General features: G+C 44.5%; 1 protein-coding gene across 7 annotated transcripts in view; it reads right to left on the bottom strand.

The window, feature by feature from the left end:
• The window catches only part of ESRP2 (epithelial splicing regulatory protein 2), an 84,455-nt gene extending 68,754 nt beyond the window's left edge, over positions 1 to 15,701 (bottom strand). For 2 of the 7 annotated variants that reach the window (XM_060253685.1, XM_060253687.1), the window contains exons 1-3: positions 15,524 to 15,701; positions 9,983 to 10,138; positions 8,793 to 8,921 (exon numbers count right to left, since the gene is read on the bottom strand). In XM_060253685.1, coding sequence (XP_060109668.1) covers positions 8,793 to 8,921; positions 9,983 to 10,138; positions 15,524 to 15,637 — 399 coding nt within the window. In that variant the 5' untranslated portion in view covers positions 15,638 to 15,701. The remainder of the gene's footprint in view (positions 1 to 8,792; positions 8,922 to 9,982; positions 10,139 to 15,523) is intronic. The other 5 variants (XM_060253690.1, XM_060253691.1, XM_060253686.1 and 2 more) reach the window with 4 other exon arrangements.
• Positions 15,702 to 19,622: the final 3,921 nt, after the last annotated feature.

The raw sequence follows: 19,622 nt of genomic DNA, 5'->3' as shown, positions 1-19,622 counted from the left end.
GCCTCTAACTTTTAAAAAAAGTATTTATAAAAATAAACCAAGGAACCATAAATAAACCAAGGAACCAGCCAAGAAATGGTTCCTCCAATAAGGCAGATAGCTACACCATTGGTCTTTCAAATCATTAATGTTTACTCTGACCACCAGCAGCTTCCCTGGATCTCCAGGTGAAATATTTCCTATCACTTGCCGTCTGCTCCTTTGAAACAGAGATGCTGGGGATCGGAACCTGGGACCTTCTGTATGCCAAGCAGATACTCTAGCGTGGAGTCATGGCCCAGTTAAATGCTGGTTGTTTGGCTGGTAACTAAGCGCTGCTCTTAAGGCTTTATCCCTCTGATCAATTAGTGAACATTCCAACTGTACTGCTTATCTATAGTGCTTTACTCTCTAGCACAACATCCTTGCAGTGTACAGGAGGATAATCTTATGGGAGAGCTATACCCCTTGAAACAAAAATAAAATGGATAAATAATTATAGTTCATTAAGTCAGCTGCCTTTCAACAGACGGTTTAACTGTGATTGAGGAATAAATGCTGAAGGAAATCCAAGCTAATTTCCCTTCCTTCCTTTATAAGTTATCACTCATTAGAAAGAAATACTTAAAATACAGCAACGCACAAGAACTAAGCTTAAAAAAAACCCCTACCTTCAACTTGCAGCCTCAGAAACCTAAAATTTATTTTCTCTGATTAATTGCATGAAACTTTATTTGATCTACTAATTAAAGCTTGTGCCCTTTCACAAATGTGGAGCGTCACACTATACCATGGGTGTGCTCGCGTGGGATGAAGCTATGACGAAGAGTATACCTATACCACAACTATCAGGTATCTGGAAAGGTGGGATTAAGGGTTGTCAACCTCCAGGTAGGGCCTGGAGATATTCCAGAACTACCTTTGATCTCCAGATGACAGCCCTCAGTTCCTGTGGCGAACATGGATGCTTTGGAAAGTGGACTCTGCAGCATTATAACCTGCTGAAGTCCCTGCCTATGGCTTCATGCCCAAATATCCAATAATTTCCCAAACCAGAGTTAGCAACCCTAGGTTTGTAATTAACTACAATAATACACCTATACACTGGTTTTATAGCAGTTTTTCCTGTCTTTCCCTGAAGAACTCTTTTGGTGAGCTTGCAAAGAATTCCCAGGCTCCCCTCAAAGAACTATAATATCTAATTTGAAGTCCATCTCTCCAGGGCAAGTGAAGTAGATGTATATCTGAAAGCTATTGGATACAGGAACTTGAAACAGAAAAAGGAGGAGGAGGAAGAGGAAGAGGAAGAGGAAGAAGAACATCCTACCCTTCACTCTGAATCTCAGAGCAGCTTACAATCGCCTTTATCTTCCTCCCCCACAACACACTGTGAGGTGGGTGGGGCTGAGAGAGCTCTCCCAGAAGCTGCCCTTTCTCTATGATTCTATTACTCTATTCTCAGTTACCTTTTTTTAAAGCTATGACCAAAGTGCTGCAGCATATAAGTAAATATATGATTGTCATCACAAAAAAGGTAACCTCTACCTCTATCTGTCCTCTAAATAAGCTTTGTAACTACCAAGTACAAAGAGGCAAAAAAAGGGGGGGGGGACTTACAATAAATGTCTGCTGAGAATACTGGTGCTACAATGAAACTTCTAGGTACCGAGGTCACCTATGCCAACAATTTGTCAAGTGTTTACTAGTGGAATGGATCCATGGCTCAAAGGATAATCCTGGAGATGGGTTGGAAATAAAATCATCCCAACAACAACAGTTTTGAGTACTGGTAGAATTAGGAGGTCCCCACAAAAGGTACAACCACCAGAAAGGAAGACATCTGAGATGGTAAGCACTTGGGGGCAGGGACCTAGTATCTCATTTTTGCCTATGAAATCTCTGCATAGTGTCATGTACTTCCTGCAGATCATAGAGTGGATACCTTCCCACTCCTTCACCCTCATCTCTAATGGAAAAAAAAAAAGGCAACCGAAGGCTAAGATGCAATCTAGAAAGCCATTTGTGCATTTCCAAACCTCAATATACTCTTGCATTCCGTTTGGGTGCCACTGACCAGAATAACAGCCTCTCACCTGGAAAATGGGAGGCAGATGTATAGTAGGGCCCCTCAAGAACAAGCCACACACAGGGTAAGCAAAGAGCCACTTTGATATTCAAGGACTTCACAAACACATGAAGCTGCCTTATACTGAATCAGCTTGTTGGTCCAACAAGGTCAGTATTATCCGCTCTAATTGGTAACAGCCTCTCCAGGGTCTCAGGCAGAGGCCTTTCACCACTGCTACCTGATCCTTTCCATTGGAGATGCCAGGGATTGAATTTGGGACCTTCTCAATGCCAAGCAAATGCTCTCCTGAGCATCGCCCCTCCCTGATTCCACTTTTTAAGAAATCAGAGCTACCCCTGTAGTCCACCGGTTTAAGCTGTGAGCATGTAAAAGGAGTTCTCAAAACTATTGTTTTACAAAGAGTTTTTTTTTAAGTATAAGGAATCTTTAAAGCCTAGCACAATGAGCTATCTTGGAAAAAGGTCCTCTGACATTTTGGACAAATACTTGGCATAGATAGTACACACAGGAATTCCCAGTCAAGAGATGATTTAAGGTAATAACAAAAAAGAAAGTGCTATTATCATGTCAGCAATTACATTTCTTCAAAAGGCAGACTACCTGGTACACAGGGCAGACGTTGGGATGCCAGACCCCAGGTGGGACCTGGGGATTTGCTGAATTACAGCTCATCTCCAGACTACAGAGATCAGTTCCTCTAGAGCAGTGGCCCCCAACCTTTTTGTTACCAGGGACTGATTTTGCAGAAGACAATTTCTCCAAGGACTGGTGTGGGGGGGACGGTACTGGGGGTTCTGACACCCCAGGCTCCCCCCCGCCCACACCACATCCCTGCCGCCCATGGGGGTCTTTAAATGGGGGGGGGCGGAGACTGAAGCTGTTTCTGCCTCTCCTTCCCATTTAAAGAGGGGTAGGTTAAGGTCACAGCAGCACTGCCCCTTCTACTGGTCCGGGACCCTGCAAGGGGAGGCAGTCTTGGAGTTAGGCTGTGCTGCTTCTTAAGTCTGGGGTTGTTCTGCCTCACTCTGTGGCCCAGTTGCTAGCAGGCCACGGCCGGTACTGGTCCATGGTCCGGTGGTTGGGGACTCCTGCTCTCGAGAAAATGGATGCTTTGGAAGGTGGACTCCAAGGCACTGCACCCAACTGAGGTTCTTTATCCTCCCCAGGCTCCACCCCAAATTTCCAGGAATTCCCCAGTCTAGAGATGGCAACCCTACCCTCCCATGTCTTGCTAGTGTGTGTGTGTGTGTGGGGCGGGGGGAGCTGACAACCCTAGGCAGACAGGCCCCAGGCTTTGACCTCTAGACTCAGGTTCAGAGGTTCATTCTCAAGGCAGCAGAATGAGATTCCAGAGTCACTGTCAGCCCACATTTGATACCTCCTTTTAAAACTTCTACAAACACCCTCTTGAAGTAACGATTGTGCATGCAGAGGTCTGCGGATGTATTAACTTCAGTACTGCTATTCAATATGACATGACCAAGTCCAGCCCTGTAACATCACCAGGCTCCCTCATCTCACCTTCTGGCTTGGGATGCTGGTGATCTGGCAACCCTGTCTCCACCTTGTTTCTCCTGGTAGAGGCCTGATCTACAGAGTCCTGCTTCCCTAGCTCTCTTGAGAGATCTGGGGTAAGGGGGGGGGGGGAACAAATTAATTCAATTATATTGATTTTGCCTCCTATCTTGCTATCAATGCTGGCCAGTAACTAGCTTCTGTTTTTGTGCACATGCATTTCATGGTGGGCCAAACTGCAAGTGACATGCAAGTTCTGCAATTAAATGCCCTGATCTTGCTACACGAAACACAAGGTAAAAAAGTAATAGTCAGTGCTTTTTGCATTTTAATTATACTTGAGAATAGGCCTTCAAGCCTTACTGTGACTTTCACTTCACCTAAAGAAATCTCTCTCTCCCCACTTAAATCCAGAAGTGACATTCCCAAGTAAGGAGCCTAATTTTGTCTGACATTCAGCACTTGGCATAATATTTTCATCAAACATGGTGAGATGTAAGCATGAGCAGGGCATTTTTTTTTTGGTAGAAAAGGCCCAAGAGGAACCTATTTGCATATTAGGCCACACCCTCTGGCGACAAGCCAGTCCTAACTGCATTCCTATGCGTTCCTGCTCAAAAAACCCCCTGATCATGAGGCCTGGGTTTGGCCTACCACATTATTTGTTGATTATTTCAAAAAAACCCTCTTCCTCCTACCCCCTCCCCCTTCAGTGCTCCAGCAATCTGAATGACGAACAAAATCACCATCAAGGTTTTTCTACTGTTGAAAATCTACTGTTTTAATTTGTATTACTGCACTTTTAAATCCATATACTGTTTTTATTTGTGTGTATCACCCAGAGCCTGGCTTAAGGCCAGGAAGGGGCAATTCACTAAATCTAATAAACAACAACAACAGGAGAAAACAGAAGAAAATCTACACCTGGAGAGATGTCTTTCTTCACCCTTACTTGCCTACTCATTTCCCAGCTGTCTGTAACACAAATAATGGCCCAGGACCTAGCCTAGGCTTATCAACTGCCAAGTCCAGCCTGCAGTTCTCCTGGAATCAAACTGACCTCTATATCCCACCAACAGCAGGACCTTCCCACTGTGGCTCAGCTGAGTGTCAGGAGAAAAATGGACAACCGGAAGTGACATTCGCTAGTCAGTCTCCCACCAGCTGCCAGCCTTGTGCTGGCAACCCTAAGTCACCACATGGATCAATTCCCCTGAGGGGAAAAATTGCTGCTTTGGAGGCTCGATTCTGTGGTACTATACCTCAAACTCTGACCTCCCAGGCACCACCTCCTAGGTCAGACCTGGCAACCAAAGGACTAAGGCTCATATTCTCATGATTGCAACAGGCTACACATACAGAATGAACAGAATGGGCTGCTCATTTCTAGCCTGAGAACTGATACAAAAGAGCCAGACTGTTACTGCTAAAGATTCTCCATCAATCCCACCATCTTCCTTTACTCAACCAAGATGGGGCAGAAAGTCTCCCTCACCCACCCCTGCCAGCCTCTACCACATCAAGGCAAAAGGGAGCATTTCTCCCCTTTCTGCCTACTGTACTAGCTGCATCTAACTTGCAATTTGTGGCCATAGGATACAACCCCCATTGAAAAATGGACCATAATTACAGTGTTTGTCTTAAAAAAAAAAAAAGAAACAGTAAAGTGTACCTAACTAAGCTGTTCCAGCTGTCTTTGGTTGCAAGATGCAGGACAAGATCTGACTTGCAGCCAGTAACACTTGTATCAGAGCAGTTTCTAAACTCTTGAAATCATTTCTACAACCTGAACCAGACTTGCATGAAATCTAATGAATGAAGCAAAAAAGAACTCCCACATCTAATGGTTTCTTTTGCAGAGTACTCCCCCCCCTCCTCCTGGAGGTCTGCCGTGCTCCCTCTTAAGGTTAAAATGGGGGGGGGGGGGCAGAGTGAACTCTTAAAGACGGCGTTGCACACAGAAGCCACTGGCTGCGCCGATCTCTGTCTCTAGAACCTGTTTTACTGCCTAAGCGAGTTTCTCCCACAAACACACACTCCCTGCAATTCAAGTGAGATATGAAGAACCTACTTCAGACATTCCACAAAGCCCCACTATTGTGCTTTTCCATTTGAATTCTTGTTTTCTCATAGGTTGCGGGGGGAGGGGGGCAGAAAACATTGACACTTGCATCATCTACTAAAATGCAAATGAACTATTCTCCACCCTCTGTGTCAGAACACAACATCCAGGCAGGCATTCAATTCTGTCAGAGATCAGCAAAAACAGCCCCATATACACTGGCCTATAATTTCATTCTCTGGGAACACTGACTTTTGTAAAAAAAGGAAAGTGCCTCACCTTTGCGGTTCAGATAATTTTAAGCTTATGCAAAGAAACTAGATCTACATAATTTCTCCTGATCTGTAGAGCTGATACAGATTGCAGAGTTATTGCAGCAGAATTCAAATGACCTGAACATACTGTTGTCTGCTCTGGGTAGGAAAATTTCTGGAGATATGGAGACAGAGCCTGGAAAGGGTGGAGTTTGGAGAGAGAAAGGACATCATATGCAGCAGCCCCTGAAACTGCCATTTTCTATACAGGAATTGATCTATGTGGACTGGAGATCAGTAATAAGAAATCCAGGCCTCACCCAGAACATGGCACCCTACTTTGACAAAGAATATTATAGGGTTCTTTAATGCCAAAAGGACTTAGCTGCATAGGTGCTTGAAGTAGCCAAGCCTGGGCTTCCAAGCTCTTCTAAAACTGGACAGAAATAAAACTAACCTGTGAGAAGTAAGGGGAATATTTCAGTAGCAAGTCTTGGAATCTGTGAGATTAATAGCAAAGCCAGTGTGGTGTGGCAGCTAGAGTGCCAGGCTATGCACTGGGAGGCCAAGCTCAAAGATTTACTCTGCCACAGAAGTTTACTGGGGGACCTTGGTTCAGTTACACTCCCACAGCCTCACGTATCCCACAAGTTAAAATGCAGGAAATGAAAATGAAGTGAGCTGATTCAAGTTGCCCCTGGAGAGAAAGGCAGGGTATAAATGAAGTAAATAAATAAATATGTAGTAAATAGAAGAATATGAAGTAAATAAATATGAAGTAAACAGCTAAAGTTGGGCTGGGCCTAGGGTTCCCAGCTCCAGGTAGGGAAATTGGAGAGGGGTGGGATAGAGCCTGAGGAGGGCAAGGTTTGGGCATGGGAGGGACTTCAATGCGGTATAATGCCATAGAGTTTGCCTTCAAAAGAAGCCATTTTCTCCAGGTCAACTGATCTCTGCTGCCTGGCAATCAGTTGTAATAGCAAGGGATCTCCAGCCACTACCTGGAGGTTGGCAACCCTACCTGGGGCTCAGCCTACAGAAGGGGCCATACATGATCCCTGGCATTTCAGCTGAAAGATTCTTAGCTAGCAGATGTTGGGGAGGGGGGAGATCTGAGAGCCATCTTCCACAGAAACTTTATACTGCCCCCATGTCACACTGAAAAACAAAACACTGGGCCTCTGGGAGACCCCACTGTGGCCTACGCCCTCACATAGGTCTCCTCGTCATTCAAATTTTCAGGACCAAGAAGCCAGCACTCCATAGCAGGCCATTCATGTGGCCTGGGGTGGTAGGAATTTCTGTCTTTACCTCTCTTCAACTGGGAAAGATGGTATTGGTTTTAGATGCCCAAGTTTCAGGCTTAAATTCCACAGAGCACACTGATTAATCTTGAACAAATCATTCGCCCTTCTGTCTGATCTCTGTCATAGGGTAGGGATTTTTTGGGAGATGGACTATGACGTGTTTTACACAGCTGCCTGGGTCATCTCACATTTGATATTCTGTAAATGTAAAGAGTCGCTAAATATACTGTAAAAACCATCACAACTCTGATGAGCTTTTCACATGTAACTAGCAGCCCGAAAGGGCAGTGCATATATACTCTCAAGAGCAAGCTCACAAGTGTGAGTCTACCTCAAAACAAGTGCAACATCCATCTGTCACCTGAATGCATTAAATAGCTGTCAGAGATCAAACACCTCAAACTTTAATTATACACAAGTGCATCCCCCTGTTGAGTCAGACCAAAAATCCATCTAGTCAAATGCACTGTTCCTCACATAGGGTTGCCAGTAGGTCTGTGTTTATTTTATTATTTTATCACATTTATATCCCGCCCTCCCCAACGGGCTCAAGGCGGGATATAGTGTTGGAAAATACCTCGTGACTTTGGGGGTGGATTCAGGAGAGGGTGCAGTTTGGGGAGGAGCCTCAGCATGGTGCAATGCCTTAGAATCCACCCTTCAAAGCAGCCATTTTCTCCAGGGGAGCTGATCTCTGCCAACCGGAGATCAGTTGTAAAAGCAGGGGATCTCCAGGCCCCACCTGGAGACTGGCAACCCTATGACCCCACGGTGACCAACAAGATGCCCTAGAAACTCACAACAAACTCAACTGTAGCTCTACAGCAATTGGTATACTGGTTTTGACAATGGAGGTTCCATTGAGCTATCATTGATAATAGCTCTTTTTCACGGATAATGTTTAATCGTTTCTTAAGGAACCATCTAAACTATCATCACATCCAGAAGATTCTACAAGACAACAACATGTATTCTGAAGGAATGTTCTTTTTTCTTTGCCCTGAATCTACTGCCCATCAGTTGGAAGCTTCCAAATTTGGGGGGAGGGAGAAAAAGTCAACTGCAACTACTTCTCCATTCTATGAACAGTTTTATAAGCCTCTATCATGTCCCATCCCTTAGATATTCTTTATATTGCACTCCTGAGAATGCAAAACATTTCATTTTTATGATTCCAGCAAACTGTTACCACCACGGAGAGGACAGAGAATGCAGGTTGGATTGAGATTATCTACCGAGTTCAAGGAAGAAGAATAGTTTGAACCAGAGGCTTCGTAGCTCCTACCTCAGACTTCTGGTTGCCACCCTACAGCATTTCTCAGAATTTGTCACAGCAGCCATGCAGCTCCCTGTCACCCAATGATGAGAACAGCAGGGGCATACACACAGGTCGCAAAACCAGTCCCTATCCCTTTTCACAAACCCAACTCTGCAGGTTTCCTTTTCAAGGAAAAACCTTCCCTGTTCAGCACCGCTGCCCCAAGGGACATTTTGCCACTGATTTCAAAGCCTAAAGCAAGTCTGTTTGCTGTGTTGCATCAGATGAAGTCCCAGTCCTTGCACATTAACCCTCTCGCAGTCCTCACCTGTTGGAGAACCCGATCCAGTGGCTCAGCTTTACTCAGTCCCTCAGGGGTTAAGCCTGTCACTTCTTGACACTGGTCACTCAACTCCAAGTTGTCTGCCTTCACCAAGCATTTGTGCAGCGTCCCTACCTGAAAATATTTCACAAAGTGGGAAGATGGGAATTGGAGAGAGAGAGACAAAGTAAGAAGCTGGAACTGTAGGTGTTTCATGTTGACTTTTTAAAAAAGGTAATACGTAATGACTTGCATCGCTAGAGCTCTGCAGAAGGCATGGGACTCATTGTTTGGAGAATGCATTTATTTCTGTCTCCCAGAACTCAAGATCTGTTTGATCTTTCAAGGCCTCTTTATTTCCCAGGAGAGATAGAGAGACTGCCTTCACTCTACTCCCCCCACCCTTTGCAAAGAGACCTGGCTGCCATTCTTGTATAATCCTGAGAAGTACATGTTTACCTCACCAGAAACTGTCTGGTTTTCATGGGAAGGTCAGATTGCATGGCAGGCAGAGAAGTTCCTTTAATTTGGTTTGGCCAGATTGACAACTGGGCAGACATTAAAAAAACAAAAACCAGTCATGACTTCAAGAGTTCACTTCATTGAAAGAAGGGGAAATTTAGATTCTTTCTTATCCACACAGAGAAGACCTCCCCCCCAGGGGTATTCGATTGCCATATAAAGCGATAGGTCCCAAGAGCAGCATGCAGACCTGATTTTCTCTAAACACAACAACTAGATATCCCAAATGAGAACCCACTTAACTTCTGGAAGAAGGAAAAGCTTTGGCATTCTTAACCAAGTTTATTAAAAAGTCCTTTAATTGGGAAGAGGGGTAAAGAGCTGTGATTTTGTAAATCTCTGTAGATTTCATAATCTTTAGGATCACCTTGTCTCTTACAGTCTCTCAAACAGTTGTGAAATCAGCAAATCTGCCCCTTCAGAAGGGAAGGGGGGACAATTCTGGCCAGACAATTGAACTCTTTCCCCCACAAAAATTTGGGAAAGAAGAAGGATAACAGCTCAATGTTTCCTCAAGGACAAAAGCCAGTGAACTGGGTGGGATTTATTCTCAAGGAAGCATGGGCAGCCATGAAGTTTCTTTTTCAAACACACTCTCACACAAAGAAGTTTGCTTTTTTGGTACTTTTTTGCATGTCACCCAACTTTTGTATCAAGAGTTTGGGAAGCCATACCTTCTTGCTGTGTAGATCCACAACTTGCCACACCAAGAGAATTAGTTCCCTCTCATCGGAACCCAGCTTAGCCCCAAATGCACCAGCTGTTGCCCCAAACAAGACCACCACAGAGTCACTGTGCGAAGAAGCCGTCATGACCACAGGGAGAGACAACTACAATCAAAAGCACAGGTAAAAACAAAAAAAAAGAGAGAAAGAACGAAGGAAGAAAATAAAAAGGGGAGGGGAGGGAAAAAAAGAGAGAAGAGAAAAAGGTAACACAAACCAAAACACAAAAACCCCACACAAAGGGTCACCCCCTTCCTCCAAGTGGAAATCAAAAAGGGCAATGTCAGAAAGCCAGAACTATGGGGTAGGGGAGGGTCAGGGAGAAGAGTAGCGCTTTACACACACCCACAAAATAGGAGAAGAAATCTCGCCATTGTACCTGGTTGGGCAGGATCTCTTTTTCTCCCTGGGTCTGACTGGGAGACGAAATCAACAGGCTGTTAGCTTCTGTCCTTTTGACATCATGGCAGGAACTCAGGCTCCGGGTATATTGTTTTGTTTTTAAAAAAACCTTTTTTCGCCCTCTCTCCTCTCCTTTCCTAAGTTACCTGCCCATGAGAGAGACCATGTGACCCTAGTCAATCTCCCCACGGGGCAAAACCATTGGGCCTTTAGAAAAGGTGTAGGAGGGACGTTGAGAAATCAACGCCTGCCACAGCCTACCTGATTGGATTTTTTTTTGACTGAGAGAGATCAGAAGGGAAACTCCCTTTCTCTCTCTCTCCACCCCCCCTTGCTCAATTTTAATTCTGGCTCCAGGAAGTGCTTTACCTGCTTTGAGTTTAACTGGTGTCTTTTTATCAGCACTGAGCGAGTGGAATGTAGTGGACTGCTTTTTTTCCTTCTCCCTTTCCACAAAGGTATGGGGGCCTCTTTTGCTTGCAGAAGACTCTTCAACTAAACAATATTGTGTTTCAACAAGCTTTTCTTCTACAATTTCATTTGCCATCTTTTGCCACCTGGGCACAGATCTCTCTCTCTCTCTCTCATGCTTTAATTGTTTTGAAGCTACAGTCTTCGCCAAGAGCCAAATCCAATGCAGAGTTAAAGTGAACTTACAACACATCAATCAACCTTATTAGGAAATAAATCCCATTATATCTGACGAAACAAAACACAGGCTTATTGAGTTGCAACTTTATGTTCACTCATTTGCAGCCAGAACCTGGAAAATGTGGCTTAGTTGCAGTCAACTTATGGTAACTCCCTAAAGATTTTAAAGACAAGAGGCAAACAGAGGTATTTTGCCATTGCATCACAGTAGAATGGAGCTGGAACTGAGGCCTCCCTCAGCCAGTGACAAAAATGTCAGCTTAAAATGATGGCTTAGATAAAATTATGCTGCAAAGTTCTATTTTATTAGACCCAAAATGTTTTTGTTTACAGTGATTTTTTTAAAAGGAATTTTCATTGGGAGGAAGAGATGAACACAAAAGGATACTTGTGGATCATAGGAAGAGGTGTGTTCTACCTTCAGTTAAAAATGCACATTACTCCAAAGCAGGGCTATGATAAATAGACTTTAAATGAAATTAACTTAGCACTTCTCTGTAAACTGCCAGTTTCCCCTCAGGACCTCTAGCCTCAGGCAATTCTGCACAGCTTTATAAAGAATAGAGTTAAAGGGATTTGCCATTCTTTTTACCCAGTCCTCTCAGCCAGTTCTGCTACCGCTAGCAAAAACTACCGGGCCTTGAGTTGATCAGAAGTCCCTCCCTCCTTCATCTTTGGGATAGCTTGACTGGTCAGTATTTAGGACAGGGGTGGCCAAACTGTGGCTCGGGAGCCACGTGTGGCTCTTTCACACTCATTGTGTGGCTCTCAAACCCCAACTGCCCCATTTACTGGCTTGGAGAAGGCATCTGTATCTTTAAATCACTTCTCTAAGTTAAGCCAGCTGGTGGCTTGGAGAATGCATTAAAGTTGCTTTCTTTCTACCTCTTTCTCCATCTATTTTCCTTCCTGTCTTGCAACTTCATGTCTTGCCTTCTTTCATGTCTTGCGGCTCTCAAAAGTCTGACATTCATGTCTTGCAGCTCTTAAACATCTGAAGTTTATACTATGTGGTTCTCGTGTTATGCAAGTTTGGCCACCCCTGATTTAGGATCTCTTTCTTCCTATTCTCCCTTTTTCAGGAGAGTGGCTCATCCTCTGAGGTTCTCTGCCTTGATGGAAGGGTGTCAATCTCCCTGCCATTCCCAAATCTCACTCTCCAAACAGCAGTAGCAGAGGAGGACTTTGTAAAAATTATTTTGCCTCTCTGGCCTCTCACTGCTAGGAAGCACCTTGCTGATTTCAGTCTGGGCCCTTCTTTTCAGGATAATCTAGAAGAGTAGCTGTGTTAAGTCTACTGTAGAAAAATAAAACTAGCAGCATTTTAAAGACTAACAAAATGAGTCAGAGCCCACTTCTTTCCAGTCAGGCCTGCCCTGGCTCTTTAGGATGCAAGTGACTCAGGACGTGTTTGGTTGCTTTGGTGGAAAGTGCCGTCAAGTAGTCATAGCTGATTTCCAAGTCAAGAGACATTCAGAAGTGGTTTTTCCATTGCCTCCTCTGTAATGACCTTGGACTTCCTTGGTGGTCTTCCATCCGATTAGTAACCAAGGCTGACCTTCCAAGCTCTGATGAGATTGTGCTATCCTGAGCCATTCTGGTCAGGGCAAGGTTGCTTTATGGAGCCAAAACCTCAGGTAACATCTTAATCGCTCATAAAGCAGAAAGAAAACTCGCAGAGCATGGATGTTATTCGGCAGAGAGTTCCACCAGGTTGGAGTCAAGGCAAAAAATGCCCCAGCCCTGGTTAAGGACAGCTGGATAGTTCTTGGGTTGAGGACCACCAACAAGTTTTCTCTGTCTAATTCAGTGTTATCCTGAGGATATACCAGGAGAGGCAGTCCCAAAGATTTGTTGGACCCACATCATTAAGGGCCTTGCAGGTTAACACCAAAACCATGAACCTGATCCGGTACTCCACTGGGATCATTGCAGCTCTTGCAACAAAGGCTGAATATGAGTTTTTTGGAGTATCCCCAACAGGATCCATGCCACCATGTTCTGTACCAGCTGACGTTTCCAAAATCAGTTCCCCTGTGGGAAATGGATGCTTTGGAAGGTGGACTCCATGTCATTGTACCCCACGGATGTCCTCCCCAGGCTCCATCCCCAAATCGCCAGGGGTTTCCCAACCTGGATCTGGCACCCCTACATCCCCCTCATCCCTGCTCATGGGCAGGGGGGAACTGGCAACCCTAGTCAGATACTCCAATCACTACACTGTGCTGGAGGAACAGGTGACCATTATTAAATATGCAAAAATCTAAAAAAAAGAAAGTTCCCATCCTCTAGGAATGTAATAGAATAATAGGCACATACTTTGTATCTGGCTGTCTTCATTTTTTTTTACTCTGCACTGATCTCCTGCTGGCCACTGTTTTATTGCAAAGTTTTAAACAAAGATCAAAGCAAAGTTCATAGCAGAGTCTAACTGAAATTTAAATTCCAGTAACAAAAAAAAGTATATCTATTAAGTAGAGGGGAAGAAACTGTTAAGGTAGGTTAATGGTCTGTGCCTTTAACAACTGCAGAACAGGCACAGATACAGCAAAGAATCACCTTGTGAATTTCTTGCAGTTATTAAAGGCACTGGGGGAGAGGTTATAATCTTTATCTTCCATGTCTCTCTCCCCCCCCCCCCCCCCCGTGATTATAGAGGAAGGTCCCAGCCAGTTTTCCCTCTAAGCTGAGTTAGCGTGAGCTAGTTTACAGTTTTTTAGCCTCCAGCTCACACATTTTTGTCTTAGCTCAGGAAGGATGACCCCAGAACACACTAATTTATGCAATAGCTCACAATTTTATTGCCAGTAGCTCACAAAGTAGAATTTTTGCTCACAAGACTCTGCAGCTTAAAGGGAACATTGTTCCCAGTTCTGTAGGAAATTCAGCAAGATTTTCCAATTGTGAAATGTTCACTTCTGTTCTGGGCGCTGTGATTTTAAATTCCATGGAGCTTGAAATATTGCAGCTGGTTTTTCAGCTTTAGGAGTCTGCCAATAATCTCACCAGAGAGAGCACAATACATAGTGCAGAGGGGAAGATGGGAGAACATAAAATATGAGTTTACTTATGAGAGCTCAGAAAATTAGATCATTGAAAGCCAGAATGTGGTTCAGATGCCCACGACCCACTTATTAATTTAACTGACAAGAAATCGTAGGTGTGACACTTTGTCTACTTTCAGCCAGTGTACATGCAATTCCAAACTGGTCTGCTCAGAAGTAAGTCCAATTTTATTCAGTGGGGAAAAGTGTCCCTAGGATGCAGTTTATAAAAGGCAAACAGATACATTTATTAACAAAATTTGAGTAGTGTAATAGAAAAGAATGAAGAGAGGTAGTATACTGCATTGAACTGTGGAGTAGGATTGGGAAGATTTAGGTTTGAATCTAGGGTTGCCAAGTCCAATTCAAGAAATATCTGGGGACTTTGGGGGTGGAGCCAAGATCAAGGCTGTGACAAGCATAATTGAACTCCAAAGGGAGTTCTGGCCATCACATTTAAAGGTACAGCACACCTTTTCAATTCCTTCCTTCCATAGGAAATAATGAAGGCTAGGGGCACCTTCTTTTGGGGCTCATAGAATTGGACCCCCTGGTCCAATCTTTTTGAAACTTGGGGGGTATTTTGGGGAGAGGCACTAGATGCTATACTTAAAATGTGGTGCCTCTACCCCCAAAAAACAGCCCCCACAGAGCCCCAGATACTCGATCAATTTTCCATGATTTTCTATGGGAATAAATCTCCATAGGGAATAATAGAGTTCCCAGCAGACATTTCCCTCCCCTCCCCCCGCTTTCTAACGACCCTGAAGCAGGGGGAGGGTCTCCAAACCAGGGGATCCCCTACCCCCACCTGGGGATTGGCAACCCTATTTGAATCCCCCACTCTGCCATAGCAGTTCACTAAGTAACCATGAGCTAGCCTCTCTCTCTCAACTCTGTGTGCTTATGGAGACAAGTCTTACTGGACTGAAATCTGATTTCTGAGTGAAACCACAGAGTATCACAGCAGTTTGTTTAGAATAAGCATAATTTAGAAGCTCTGACACTGGATTGGAAAATATAGGTTCAAATTCCCACAGAGCTGTGAAGCATGAATGTGAGTCAGTCACTTTGTCTCAGCCCTGCCTACTTTACTGGATTGTTGTGAGGACAAAAGAGGAATGGAAACCACATCAGCCACCCCAGGCTACTTAGACAAAGGGTGGGGTAAAAAAAATGTGATACTGCTTTGGGGGGTTGCTTATACACTAAACAGCCTAACTGCCATTCAGACATGATTGCAGAAAAAGCCAGAAGAACTTCAAATTGATCAGGGCTAATCTGGGGCCTATCTAAATGCAACAACCATTTAAATTCAGAGGTGTATGCAGATAAGTGGAAGTGAGAGAGCTAACTATAATGGAAGAAGAACTGAGGACACAAACTAACCTACCTGGCTGTGGATTAGGTATTTCTGCATCCTTTGGTGAAATGAATTCACCTCAGCATGTAAGCAGCCAGTGGGCCTTGCCTCAAATAGAGCTGCCTTTCCACACAGGTGCTGCATTTCCAGTGGAATGTTAAGTGGGCTTGTTACAGTCCTAGGGCTTTGTTACCACTCCCTCCAATTTAGGATAGCCAGGTCAGACTCAAGAAATATATGGGAACTTTGGGGGTGGAGCCAGGAGACTTTGGGGGTGGAGCCAGGAGCAAGGGTGTGACAAGCACAACTGAACTCTGAAGGGAGTTCTGCCCATCACTTTTAAAGGGACTACATGCCTTTTAAATGCTTTATAGCATTGGGGAAAAGTGCAGAAAAGGGCAACCAGAATGCTTTGGAGGATGTACTCTATAGCATTATATCCCACTGAGGACCCGCTCCTCCCCCCCCCCCCAAAAAAAAAAACAACAACAACAACAACAAAAAACCCTTCAGGTATTTCCCAACCCAGGGTTGGCAACTCTGTCATGATATGGACTCTATAGCATCACATCTCTGGTGAGCTTTGTCTCCTCTCCATATTTCCAGGAATTTCCCTGGCTAGATCTGGGTATGCCGAGTGAATGTGGTGTTAATAGTTAAAATGGGAACCCCCAGTCTTGTTGAGCCTGTTAACAACTTTGGAATTTTGAGGACAGAGTGGATGGCACCACAAAATGGCTGCTATGGGGACTGGGGTCAGTCACAGAATGTTACAAGACGTGATGGAGTGATCAGTTCCTGAATGGATGTTCCCTGCAGAAACAAAGATTGACGCCTTCTGAAGTACCTCTTACTCCAGTGAGGTTGAGAAAAAACAGAACTGGCCATTTGTTTTAGGAAAGAGATGTTCTGTTTAAGAAGGTGGGCACCATCTTGGGACTTTGTGGGTTAGAGTATTGCACTTGGAAGAACTGAGTTAACTTTGCTTGTTCAGCGATAAGGTTTACTACATAATAAGTTTCTCCACTTACCTGCTGGAAGAAGTAGATCTACCACCCACTCTCATTCTGTTGCTGCCTATCAGTTTGGAGAGCCAGTTTGGTGTAGTGGTTAAGTATGTGGATTCTAATCTGGGCGAACTGGTTTGATTCTCCACTCTTCCACAGGCACCTGCTGAGTAACCCTGGGTCAGTCACAGTTCTTGAAAGATCTGCTCTCTCAAGAGCAGTGCTCAACAGAGATCTCTGAGCCTCATCCACCTCACAGGGTGTCTGTTGTGGGGAGAGAAAGGGAAAGGAGATTGTAAGCAGCTCTGAGACTCCAAGTGAAGGGTGGGATATAAATTATTTATTATTTCACATTTCTATCCAATCTCCTCCTCCTCCTCCTTCTCCACTGCTCAGCTGGATACTGGGAGAAAAATGGTGGGCAAAATGTGGAACTGGTATTCCTGATGTTATTATACCACTTCTGGTGTGACTGGGAAGGGATGTAAACATATTGGGTAACACTGGCATTTGTCCAAAATTCTGTGGTTAAACCATAGAGTTTTGGGCAAATGCTAGAGCATCAACCCCTTGTGTGATGGTACACCAGATTAGCAGTGTCGTCATGACAGGGATGCTGATGGTGGTCCCCCATGTAAGTTCCTAATTTCCTCCTGCTGTTTGCCAGGCATGAATAACTGAGTAACCCTGACCCAACCATTCTCTGACGTTTATCTCACAGTGTTTGTAGGGTTACCAACCACAAGGTGGGGCCTGGAGTTCTCCTGGAATTAAACTGATCTCCAGATGACAGAGAACAGTTTCCTGGAGGAAATGGCTGATTTGGAAGGTAGACTCTATGGTTTTATACTCTATAATGAGGTCCCTTCCACCCCCAGCCCTGCTCTCTGCAGGTTCCAATCCTAAATCTCCAGGAATTTCCCAATGCACTGTTGGCATCCTTAGTGGGAGATCCCAGCTCCAATCTGTGCTCTCTATAACTTGTAACTAGTGCTAGAAACATTTAGAATGTTGCTAATTCCACCTACCCTTGCCCTCCCAAACCCGCTGGCATTCCTCTCTGTCGCATTTCCTCGAGTCATGAGCTGTGTGACCTTTTCTTTACTGAGAATGTCGAAGAAATAATATTATACATGTTTGCTGAGAACAATACCAGGAGCCACTTCCTGCAGTGGGTTAAGTCCTTTGAGTGCTCAGTGCTTTGAGTTAATTTGTAACCGAGACCTTGATGAAATGAAGAGCTATAGCAGCTCCAGTTCTCCTGGTCATACTTAAGTGAGATCTTGTTTTTGCACTACAGAGCCAAGATGTTAACTACAAAAAAAGAAAATGTCACAGCCCTCCATTTAGTGTCGCAACTCCTCCTGCCTCCCAGTTCCTTTCAAACAATCATGAAGGAAAGCTGGAATGTTTGGGATATCATGGAGGGCGTTTACATGAGCATTGAGCAAGAACAGGGCAAAATGCGACCATTGTGAAGGCCTTTGTTTGTTCTCTGGGCTTCTCTCCATATGGAATGTAATATTTAAAGAAGGTGGGAGGGTAGGGAACCTTGGCTCTCCAGATGTTTTTTGCCTACAACTCCCAACAGCCCCAGCCAGCATGGCCAATGACTGGGGCTGTTGGGAGTTGTAGGCAAAAAAAACATCCAGACAGCCAACATTCCCTACCCCTCCTGATATTCCTGCTTCAGTATATCCAAACTGTAGACTAGGAAGTAAAAAGAAGTAAATAAAATTAAAGCACCCATCTACAGAAGCACCTATCAATTGTGTCTCTGTATGAGTCTCTGCTCCATCTTTGTCATGTACCAATTGTTTTTTTTCCTGAGGATGGACAATTCTGTTGCAGCTCTGAATTGAATGCAGCTGGGTCATTTGCTCATTGTTGCTGCAGGGATACAGCAAAATGACTTGCTCTCTGAGGAGGTTCCCTGTTGCTTCCCCGTTTTGGGCTTGCCTCCCAATAGGAATAAGAGTAACTCCTGGGGTCAGGAAGCCAGCCTGAAGGAAAAGACTGACACCCCTTCTCCTTGCATGCTATGGTTGTGATCCAAACCAAACCATGCAGTATTAAGAATTTAGTTCCCAGTGGAGAACTTGCAAGTACATGTGGATTGCATGGTCCCTGGGGAAAAACAACCTATAGTCTGGTCTAATCTTGGTTGGTCTTCAGAAAAAGTATCACAAGAACAAATGCAGTTGTGACTCCTCTGGCTCCTAGCCGATGCATGCTTACACAGTGGGATATTCTTCCACACTGGAAGAAGAAGAGGAGTAGGAGTAGGAGGAGATTAGATTTATACTGTGTGGCCCAGGGCTTTTTTGTAGCAAAGGCCCAGCAGGAACTCATTTGCATATTAGGCCACACCCCCTGACATCACCATTGTTGTACATAGAACTTTTTAGTAGGAAAAGCCTAGCAAGAGCTCATTTGCATATTAGGCCACACCCCCTGACACCTAGCCAGCTGGAACTGCGTTTCTGTACGTTCCAGCTCAAAAAAAGCCCTGACCATTCCCTTCACGCAGAGTCTCAGAGCGGCTCACTGTCTGAGAGCTGTGGGACTAAGAGCTGAGAGAGAACTGCTCTTTTAAAAAAATTAACAATTTATTGTATTTTCACAACATAAACATACTTAATCAGTACCCCAAACTGTAAGCAGTGGGCTTGGAGAGAGATCTGAAAGACAAGGGATGGAATTGAGGAAACAACAAATGCCAGGGGCTGTGGTTTTGCATGACAGCGGAAGATGATTGGGTGGCCTAGGGTGGTGGAACTGGAGGAGTGAAACTGAGGGTTGTGGGTACATTGAGAGACTCAGACAGAAACACCATCGTTGATGGGAAAACGATGGAGAGCTTTGGAGGTAACGGGAAAGCGGTTTGTGCCAAATGTGGCAAAGAATGGCAAAACCAGAGACCAGAGTCTCTGAACAGCGTTTCCGCATTGCAACAGTTTTGACTTGGTCCATTTTTAATAGCTGGGAAGTTTTGTATCATTTTATTGCTACAAGGATTGCAATGTCAATATTGATTAAGAAAAACAATGGGTGTAGAGCAGAGCAGGTGCTGAATGCTTCATGCCTTCCCTCTCCTGGCAGAACCAGGCTGATAAAAATAT

Source organism: Heteronotia binoei, chromosome 14 (assembly GCF_032191835.1).
Source record: "Heteronotia binoei isolate CCM8104 ecotype False Entrance Well chromosome 14, APGP_CSIRO_Hbin_v1, whole genome shotgun sequence".
Lineage (NCBI taxonomy): Eukaryota > Metazoa > Chordata > Lepidosauria > Squamata > Gekkonidae > Heteronotia > Heteronotia binoei.
The sequence above is the reverse complement of the archived record's forward strand: the minus strand, read 5'-3'. Positions and strand labels throughout refer to the sequence as shown.